The 11,008-nt window shown below is 36.3% G+C and overlaps 2 protein-coding genes across 3 annotated transcripts in view; one reads left to right on the plus strand and one right to left on the minus strand.

Moving 5' to 3' along the window:
- Window positions 1-11,008, plus strand: part of MED12L (mediator complex subunit 12L) — a 196,110-nt gene that overhangs the window by 52,450 nt on the left and 132,652 nt on the right. The gene's annotated exons all lie outside the window — the stretch shown is intronic.
- Window positions 956-5,762, minus strand: GPR171 (G protein-coupled receptor 171). Of its 2 annotated transcripts, XM_087965154.1 has the most exons (3): window positions 5,539-5,762; window positions 2,207-2,286; window positions 956-2,043 (listed from the first exon to the last, which is right to left on the minus strand). In XM_087965154.1, exon 3 carries the CDS (start codon window positions 1,995-1,997, stop codon window positions 987-989), a length of 1,011 nt encoding a protein of 336 aa, XP_087821280.1. In that variant the 5' UTR covers window positions 1,998-2,043; window positions 2,207-2,286; window positions 5,539-5,762; the 3' UTR covers window positions 956-986. The 2 variants fall into 2 exon arrangements, with proteins under 2 accessions (XP_087821280.1, XP_026520860.2); XM_026665075.2 differs by lacking the exon at window positions 2,207-2,286 and having other exon boundaries at window positions 5,539-5,760.

An 11,008-nucleotide genomic window follows, 5' to 3' on the forward strand; every position in this document is an offset into this window, starting at 1 on the left:
CATCAATTTGGAAATAATGACCCAACACATATCTATTCTGCTTTAAGAATGGCAGATGCGCAATAAGGGGAAGAATAAATTAGAAAATAGTATATTAAATGATACATATTCAGCTCAGATGCATGCATGAGGAAGTTCTCAGTTTGTGTACTTTTTCTTTTACCTACGATTAGAATTGGATTAGAATTTCTCTTCCAATAGCTTATAGTTTATCTTTGTATTAAAACTAGAAAAATAAGGATTTACTTACTGTTAAGCAGAGCATGAAAGCATGGATCTCTTTTAAGACCTTTGTGTGATCCACCACTCTCAAACCTTCTTCAATCTGAACTTTGGAAACATCTACCAGTAACAATTATTCACTGATGAAATGAAATAACCTTTGGACTAATTTTGGAGACATTTGTCAGTAACAAGTGAGAGCTAAATCTTATCCAGGCCTATTAAATGAGCTTTTTAGCCAGTTTTCATGTTTCCTGACTTTCATCTATTTTCTAGTTATCTTAATTATAGCTTTGTATGATGATGCTGATCCTATATTTTTACTATTTAACTTTTACTATTTAATTATTTAATCATGATTTGTTCCGGGAGGTTCATTGCAATCAAGAGCAGAGATCCCCAACCCCTGGTCTGCGGCCTGTTGCTGGACTGTAGCCTGTTGGGAACCTGGCCATGGAAGTGGTGGAGGAGTGCGTGTGCATGAACCTGTATTTGTGAAAGTGCCCCTTGTGCACGCAAAACTGTTCCCGCTGCCCCCCAACCACCGCTGCCTCAACTGGTCCACCGAGCCGGAAAGGTTGGAGACCACTGATCTAGAGGATGAAGTATAAACTACTGTTTGGCATATCACACAAAATGCCCATGTTCTCCTTCTGTTCAGTCTTACCACCGCTCGCCCCCAACAGTCCCCAACCTTATTCAAACCATAGAAGTCCAAAGTAGGCCAATGAAGTGGGAAGTCAAATGCATTTTTAATGTCCTGTTCATGTGGAAAGGATTGCAGTTTCAGCTGAAACCTGAAACTCTGGCATTTTCTCTTCGTGCATTTCTTGATCATCTAGAGAAACGTGTCTACCTTTAAAGGATACAAAATGTTTAGTCATTGTTAGTCTAAAGGTTTTTGACAGATAAAAATACAAAATGGGATCGAAGCACAGATTTGATACACTAAAGAGCAAAGTGGATTCTTTTGCTTTGTAGAGAGATTCTCTAAGGAAACAGTCTGTGATTATAGTTTTGCTTTGGCTCAGCGTATATGGGATTCGAACAATATGGTAAGGAAGAAAACATATGATGTAGCTTGCGGTAACTAAAAGGATGTTTACCAGAGCTTTTTTTACACTGTGATAGTCTTCTGTACCTTTGTTTTGAAAAAGTAATCTGATCACAAGAAAATTAGAGATGAGCACCATAGCTGAAAAATACAGAAATATTGCAGTACATATGAAATTGGTGAACACGTGCCAGTCTCTTCCCACTTTTGTTTTGAAATCAATGCATCCTACATTTGGTGATTCTTTGACCTCTGTGATTGGAATAATCATATTTGGTACCATGATGAAGAGAACCATTAACCATACCACTGCTGAAATCATCTTGGCAAAAGTAGGTTCCTGAATCCTATAGATCTTGTATCCCTTTGTTAATTGGAGGCACCGGTCCATGCTTAAAAATCCCAAGAATATGATTGATAAATACATATTAATGTAGATCAGGCATGCTGTGACTTGACAGTGGAATATTTTCAGTTTCCATGGGGCAACTCCTAAATCTACAATTATTTTCACTGGCAGGGCGAGGGTCAGCAAAAAATCTGCTGTCAATAGGTTAATTAAGTAAACATTCATACATTTGCAATGCTTCTTGGTCTTCAGGAAGGCCCAGAGAGCAAAACAGCTGCCAATGAATCCAGTAAGGAAAATCAAATAATAAAAATAAGTGAATGGCTGCATCTGAGAATAAATATTGCATTCTGAAGAATTGATTGAAGCCATCTGAAATGTTTCAAAGTAGAGGCAAATTGTAGGAATCACCTTGAATCTGTGAATGAGAAAGAATGAGAATGAGAGGGAGAGGGAGAGGGAAAGAGGGAGGGATGGAGGGGAAGAGAGAGATAGAGAGAGAGGGAGAGAATATTAAAAAGCGTTGAATGTCAGGATAGGAAAAGGGCAGGCATTGTGACAGGGAAAGCTCTCTTGCTTACCTGTAATCTTAAAAGTAGCTTAATTAAGATGCAACTAACAGTGTCTTATAGAATGTTGGCATCATGTTCAAGGTGTTAGTCTGAAACAAAAGTAGTAATTTTGTACCAGTATAAGTAGTAACAATTGTAGCAAATTGTTAAAGCATACATGCTGAATAGAAAATTGTAAAATCAGTCGTTTCCTCATGTACCAGCAGTTGCTACTTCTAGGAAACAGAAGCAAAGTAACTTCACCCAAATGAAAAACAATGAATTCTGAGTTTTCAATAAATATATGAAATATTACTATGAGCCTTCTCATTCTTAAAAAAGATGTAGTGTCAATAATAGATAAAGAGAAATCAGAAAAAATTATTACCTAGTTTGGGTAATAAAACATCTGCAAAAATACACCCAAGGTCAGAGAACACCAAGGACCCCTCATTTCAACCCTATAAATATAAATATCCTCCTTTATTAGTACCACATTATGATTGTCCACTACCTTCACAATCACAATCATGGGACCTTCTTTTTTGCATTTCTTCAACTATCTGGCTATTTGTTCGTACATTCTTTTATTTCTTTGCTAATTGTTTAACCAGAAATGTGACCAGAAAAGATAATTTTTTTTAAAAAAAGGCAACCAAAGCAAAGCAAAGAAAAAAGTAAAAAAAACACCCACAAAAGCCCACAACCCCATGGGCTCTCCTGATCAACCTATATTTCACCAAGGGTGGGGGGTGGAGGGAGGGAGGGAGGGAGGGAGGGAGAGAGAGAGAGAGAGAGAGAGAGAGAGAGAGAGAGAGAGAGAGAAGCTCGGTATGCTGTTTTGTTTCAAAAGTGGTTTTGCATCCTGTTCTGTGCCTGTTATTTTACTGTTAACTGTAGAATAAACTTGTAATAATACATGATACCCAATCTAAGTAGGCATTTCAATGGTTTGAAGAAGTTTTATTAGTATAAACCTTGCCATGAACCTTTTACATTCCTTTTGTAGTTAGTAATTTTACGATCAGAGAGAGTCACATTTTAGTCTGGCTTTTTTCTCCCACTGCTGTAAATACAACTCTTTTGTTGACTTAATTTGTTTTAACTGGTGAATAATTATAAATGCATTACAGTTAATAATTCCAAATTACTGGAATGGAACATATGTTTTCATTCTTACTGAATGGGAATCCCAGAATTCCTAAGCCATAGAAAGCATGAGAAATTTCTGGCTGTTTAAATGTTATTTAGAAAAACACCAGATGTGGAAGCTTCCAAATTTGATCTATGATGATTCCCTTATCCTAAAATTCTATTGGCTTTGAAGAAGAAAAGTTAACCTAGATGATATCCCATTACCTTTCTCTTGTCCAGAATTAAGAGCAAGCTCCCTGTTGTGGGATGTGATCTAAGTTGCCATCATAGTACAACAGATATTGTAATTAAATTTAATCTAAGTTGCCATCATAGTACAACAGATATTGTAATTAAATTTAATCACCTACTGGTGATATTATGTACATTTTTCTCTCTATTTGTTTGTAAAGTGACATCAGTGAAATTTTGTGGGAAAAAAAAAAGAAATTTAAGCAATAATATCATGGATTATTTGAATGAGGTTTTCACAGCAAGGATCATTTGACTTTCTGACGTTGGATGCCTTTATTTTGAGTTCTGTTCTATTTATAATTTATAAATTTAATAATTTACCATCTTGACATAATAGGCCAAATCTATATTTTCACTGCAAAGACTACATCTGATTTCCATTATATTGAAAATGATAATGAAATAAGGTGCATAATGCCCAGAAAAGTCAGTGGACATTATCTGGGCATTATGCACCTCATTTCAACCCTGATCTACAAAGCCCCTTTATTGGTACATTATACATCTGGCATTCATACTGTATTTGCAGCCAAGACTGCCAGTATGATTTAAGACGCTTGCAGGCTGTCCCTAAAGAAGCGTGTATTTGACTTAGTTATCATTGGGACGTTCAGTTACAGAATTTACAGTCGTTTGGGGCCTTCCTTTGAATTAATCCAATTTTCTCCTTTTAATAACATTTATAAATTATTTTTAATAGTTTAAGTATATTTGCTATTAGTTTTTTTTCTTGTTTCTAGTCTATGCTTTTTGTTTTGTATGATGGTAAATTAGCATAAGCTGCCTAAAATAAGTAATATTGCAATTACTTAAAAGAAACTATTATCAACAAGACAAATTCTTAACTCAGGGATTTTGGAATATTTGCTCATCCAAAGAATAAATGCTGGAATTCAATTGATCCCCTTGCAAAGAGAGTTGTACAAAAACCAGAAGTAATTGGATATGGGTGCTAGTTTTCCATCCAGATATGTGGCATGGATGGATGTTGCCATTATTAGCATTAAAATTCTTTGACTAAAATTAACATATGAACTTGACTACAGTAGTTGTCAACTTACAACCATTCGTTTAGTGACCGTCCAAAGTTACAATGGCACTGAAAAAAGTGACTTATAAGCATTTTTCAAACTTAACAACTATTGCGGCATCTCCATAGTCAGATGATTAAAATTTGGACTGTTGGCAACTGGTTCATATTTATGATGGTTGCAGTGATCATCTTTTACAACTTTCTGACAAAAAAAGTCAACGGTGAAGCCAGATTCACTTAACAACTCTATTACTAGTTTAACAACTGCAGTGATTCACTTAACAACTATGGCAAGAAAGGTCATAAAATGGGGTAAAGCTCACTAACTTTATTACTTAACAGAAATTTGGGCTCAATTGTGATGACCTGTGCACAGTTATCCACACACACACAAACACATGAATGCACACACACACATACACACACAGATAGTAGAACAGGCTCATATCTACTTGTGGGAACCTCTTGTTGACTTCTCAGCAATTTTGGGCCCTGCTGAGAGCAGACCTGAGCTGGGATGACCAGCTGTTTTTGGTAAAGCTCATTGCATGGTGGTGGCAGTGGAGCTGGCAGAGTTGCTGTTAGAGGAAGTGTGCTGTTTTCTATATTTGCCATATTTTACTTACACCTCTACTTGTGGCTTTAAAAAAAAGTAGGTCATTCTGCTAAATCTAAAGGTCTAAATAACGTAACAAACAATTTTCTGAGGCAGTAACGGATTCCTGTACCTGTCATAGAATTACTTTAGATATTTGAAAGCACCGAACTAATTTGTTTGAATTGCCTTTCAATTTCTCACATCTTTAATTTAGCTCAGGGTAAACCCTTGGTACCTGATGAAGCTCAACATTACCCTGGAGATTTAGAAAGAAATATAATACTACATATGAAATTAAATAGTTTGACAATGATAATGAATTATATTTTAAGAGGTACATACCTGCTGTCTTATTTACTGTTTCAGAAAAACAGAAGTAGTTCCGTTTAATGTTGCCCAGTGAGTTCTTTCTTTGGTCTGTGGCTGGTGAAGTAGAATTTCCTGTGTCTTTCAAGTGTTCCAGATGATGCATGTGAAATCAGAACTTAGTTGAAAATCTTTAATTGTGCAAGATAACTACTTCGAAGCTGCTTAAAGAAAGATATAGAACAATATCTTATGCAAAATAAAGTTGTTGGAGAGCAGCAGAAAATCCATTCGCTGTTTTTGTAACAAGTGTTTTGTGTTGTGTGTGGGGGGGGGGGGGAAGTGAGAGTAAGTAAAGTTAAGAATATGCAATAATGAATTTTAGAAAGCTAGTTTTCTTGTAGAATTTCTACAAGAATTGTGTCTCTGTTGTGTAACGATTCACCTTCCCTTCAACTGATTTAACTCAAAATTTAACTGACTTTGCTGAAGAAATGGGAGTAATGGGAGCATTGAATGTAATATACAGTGTTATACAATGGTGGACTTTTTATTTTTAAGAGAAATTAATACTGAGTGTAGACAAACACTTATCTAGAACTTTATAAAAAGGTAGGTTTTAATGAACTCAGAGCAATTCTAATAGCATTTCATGGTGGGAGCAGCTAATGAGGAAAATGCAATGGAAGGTGCTTGTATTTTTTTTAAAAAAAGGAGATAGGAGAAATTGATTTGTAAACCATTTCAATTGGGTTTGGGAGAAAGATGGCAGTAGAAAGGATCTACATGCGCAAAAAAGTAAGAAAACTGAACCTATAACAAGCATATTTAAGAGATGAGTGAATTATAAATCACAAGGGAAAATAGAGCCCAAAATATAGAGATAGTATCAAGAAATGCTAAAGATTAAGATGAGGTGAGGTTGATAAAAGACACTAAGAACAACACAGTTATTTTTCAGATATGTGAAAAGAGAGAGAGAGGTAGGGAGAGACAGAGGAAGGGCGGAGGGAAACCCAGCTCCTTAGTGAAAGTGCTAAAATGTATTGGTGCTCTCCTTTGCCGTAAGATTTTATTGCAGAGAACAGGTTAGAGAAGAAAGGCAGGGCTAATCACCTCTTAGTTTGGTTCAGAAATATCCAGGTGACATGCCAGGTAATTGGAGGTCAGATATAGTCCCAGTTTTTTTTTTAAGTGAGAAAGAAAGCTCTGAAGAATTTTGGTCTGCTTTGCATTGAAATCTAAAACAGATATTAAAGAAATCTGTTTCAGAGAAGCAAACCAGTTTGGAGAAGTCTAGGCTAGAAACTAGATGTTGTCATGAGTTTTAGTCTTGCCTTAGATGTGAAACAGCTGGATGACCTTGGGCCAGTCACATTGTCTCAGCTGAAGAAGGAAGCAAGGGCTTTCTGAATTGTCTCAACTGAAGAAGGAAGCAAGGGCTTCTCAACTGAAGAAGGAAGCAAGGGATTTCTGAAATCCAGTTAAGAAAACTGGAGGGACTTGTCCATCTGGATGACAGAAGTCAGCACTGATTCAAAGTTTCTTCCCCCCACAGCCCCAGTCCTATTCTGCTACCTTATTGTAGTGGTGGTGGTATGTTCCAGGGAGGAAGGAGTGAAGACTGTCAGGAGTGTATACTAATGTTGGGAATGTATGCCATGTGAAGGCCACCCCAACTGCTCAGCTAAAGCAAGCAGGCACCTATAAGGTGCAACAGTGATACAGGAAGATGCTGAAGGCAAATTATCACTTTAGTGATAATGGCAAAGACATGATTTCATGATAAATAAGGCAATAATAAACCAGTCCTGTATTGTTATGAAGAAAGCAAGATGCATAGAAGATATAAATAGAAGGAAAGAGAAGAAAAAGATGACCAGCAGCAAGGTGGATGGACTCAGTTACAGAGGTATGAGTGCACCTTTGGGAGACATGAAATAGATTGGGAGTAGATAATCTTTTGATCACTAGGAGTTAAAAATGATAAAATGGTACATAATCAATCAATTGTAAAGAACTTGAAAACAGTACAGTATTTTTTTCCCAATGCAGTTCGGAAAGACTCTTGGTGTTTTACAGTTAATAACAAAAAAAAAAAACATACTAAACCCAATAATAATAAATGAATAATGAATAGTGAAGTACAATAATAATAGTAATTTATTACAAAATCCAATAAAAATCATATATTGATTAATTTATATACATTGACTCTGCAACTGATCTTTGAAAGCCCTTTGCTTCAGCTGTATCTTTACCAGCTTCCAGAAGGCCATAAGAGTGGGACCCATCCTTGCCTCAAGACAGAAGCTATTTCAAAGGAGAGGAGCTCCCACAGAAGATGCCTGGTGCTGGGCTGCCTCCTGTTAGATGCCAGTCTTCATCAGGATTTATCTGCCTCTCTGGACCAGTCAAGCACAAACCATCTGAGAAAAGCATGGGTTGTTATTATTTTAGATAGCCTTTTCAAGACATACTGGACTTTAAAGGTAGATCAGTACCTTGACTTGTATTCTGCAACATTTTGTAATCAGTATTGTTCCTATAGCAGTGGTACAGTGTAGTAATAAAATGGCTGCCAAGTAAGCATTGAGGCTATTGCATTTTGGACTAGCTGAAAAAGACTTTTTGTGAAATCTTCCTATACTATTCCATCACATATATTAAACAGATTTACAGGCTATTGAGAAAATGTCTCTGGCAACTTCTGCAAGATTCTTATTGTTGCAATTGATACTTTTACTTCCTATTCTAGTGTTTGTGACAATAGAAGCATCATTCCTTTTCCTGTAGTATCCTTTTTTCTACAGACTTAACATCCCAAGTTCCTTTTGCATGCTCTTTTGATGAGTGCTATAATCTAATTTAGACATTGCTTTATAACAGTATGTGTGACATCAGAGAAAGTAACCCTAATGCAAGAAAGAAGAGGAATAATTCAAAACATAATATGCAAAGACATTATGGCACTCTCTGATTATTTTTACTCATTAGTTAATGTTTCTCCCAGTATTGTCATATTTGTTGCTGGTGTTTGGGCACTGAGGTTTGAATTTGAAGTTGACTTCCATGGGCTATAGGCATATTAATAATGCAGATTAGAAGAGCTTTGAGGTTTCTGAAGCTAAGGAAAAATCCTAGGATGATGTCATTAGAGATATGAGTAGCAAATGACAAAAATGCAACTCAAGGAAAACTTGCTTGATCGTGGCAAATCTCTAAAACAACTGTCAGATAGCGCTAAACCTCAACTTGTTCAATCTTAATCTACTGTCTATCTGATTCAACTTCTGAACTATAATTAAGGGGCATCTGCCAATGGGGTGAATAAAAGTTAAGATGGCATGTGCAAATCATACAATTGAAACCTGGCTCCTTTGTACATGCAGACAATATTGACATATATATTGAAAGAATCAGGCTTTAATCCTTGGTCAAAACTCAAATTCTTGACTGTTTTGATCCCTCTCCAGCAGATGCCCCAACAAATGAATGCTAAGAAATACAACTTCCAGTATCATGTTGTTGAAAACCAGTAACGGTACCTTGTATATGATATAACTTAATAAGTTGCACTTTAAGCAGGTTCAAAGTTAAGATTTTTGTCTGGGCCAGCCCCATGCAAAGAATCACATAAAGACTACGAATCTTCTTGCCTAATTCTTGTGAGCAGGAATGTCTGCCTTTTGGAGCAAATATTTCAACAAATGAGCTGTGGACAAGTTGGTGCTGTGTAGCTTGGGGCTGTTATGTGAATGAAAGAAAAGTTAGGGCAACTTTGAAGAAATGAGAATCTATAACAAGGGTCTTCAAACTTGGCAAGTTTAAGACTTGTGGGCTTCAACTCCCAGAATTCCTGAGCTAACATGACCGGAGGAGGAATTCTGGGAGTTGAAGTCCACATGTCTTAAAGCTGACAAATTTGAAAACCTCTGATCTATAACTAGGGATCTAACAGGTGCAATCATGACTTGAAAGCGTGACAAGCAAGAAAATTACCTAGTGAAAAAGAACTAAGACTACAACATTTGGAAATGACAAACCAGGAGTCAGTGAAGAAAGTTTGACAAGAGTCCTGGAATTCCAAAAGGCTCAAAAAGACTTATTTTACCTTTTGCCATCCCCTTTCTAGGTTAAAAGTTAAGCTTGGAAAATATGGAGTTTAGCTGTCTAACATAATGAAGATATCAAAGCATAGATACGAATACCTGTGTGAAGGAGAAGGGAGAAAAAGAAACGGTTAAGAAACTGTAAAGTTCTTTATACAAATTTATGCATGCACTATATAAACACATACTTTGCTAAGCTAAGGCCAGCATAAGTCTTTAATTTGGAAAGCATGGTAAGAATAAACAGTACTGTATTTAGAGAAGTCTGTGTGTGGGTGCACGCCCTTACAAGTGTTTGTTTCTGGAAAGATCCTGTCCTTTTTTCACTGTTTGGCTTTCTGATCAACAGAGTCTCTTTCCTCTATTTGGTAATTCAACTTTATGCTGAATGTTTTATCTGCTGTCCAAAATGGCCTGCGTGTCTGTGATTTGTGCAGTTTTCATTCTGTTGAATTGGCAGGCAAGTTGATACACTTCTGCTGTATGGAATCAAAATTGAACTTTATCCTGATTTTCTAAGGAAGAATCATATCCCTCAAAAGGCAATGCTCGTTTCTCATTCCATTCCATACAGCTCTCTGCTTCAAATGAGACTGAAATTAATACCGGTTTCCAGCTTTATCTAAAAGGAAGAAAACTCTAGGACTTTTTCCTTATTTATCATATGAAATCATTTAAAGTTCACACACCCATCAACGTACCCTTGTGTGGGCTACCTGTTAGGATGTCTGATGACTGAGTTGAATTTGTGGTGATGCTAATATGGAAGAGAGTTCCTTTATAAAAGAAAAATATTGAAACAGACTGGAAATCTTGGAGAAACACAATCAGTTTCTTTAGTATTTTCAATAATATTTCTAAAACCAGGTTGTTGGGCTTTTAAAAAGGTATTTGGTGGGATGTATTTATTTTGCTACACTTTAAATCATATATTATCCATATCTATGTTTTGACATCTTCATAATTAGATATATACTAAGAAAAACAGAAACCAAACAAAAACCAGGTAGTCCTTGATTTACAACTGACAATTCATTCAGTGATCATTCAAAGTTATAGAACCCCTGGAAAAAAAGGTGATTTACAACTGGTCCTCACACTTCCAATCAGTGCAGCATTCCCAGGGTCATTGAATCACCATTTGTGACCCTCCCAGCAGTCCTTTAATAAGCAAAATCAACGGGGGAAGCCAGATCAATTTAACAACTGCAGCCATTCACTTAAAAACAATGGCGAAAAGAATCCAACCCACTTAAAAATTACCTTGCTTAGCAGTGGAAATTTTGGTCCCAACTAGGGTTGTAAATTACTACTTGAGTACTACTTGAGTAATTGACTAAGTAATCAATTCATCATGTAAGGAGGGGGTTTCTGGATAGCTATTACAGCAATGA

This window comes from Notechis scutatus, chromosome 4, assembly GCF_049901735.1.
Source record: "Notechis scutatus isolate UNSWTSFEM ecotype Mainland chromosome 4, rNotScu1.2, whole genome shotgun sequence".
In the NCBI taxonomy this organism is placed as follows: Eukaryota; Metazoa; Chordata; class Lepidosauria; order Squamata; family Elapidae; genus Notechis; species Notechis scutatus.

Coding starts and splice junctions, on each gene's coding strand:
- GPR171 (XM_087965154.1), bottom strand. CDS start 1,997: ATGGCTTCAATCAATTCTTCAGAATGCAATATTTATTCTCAGATGCAG.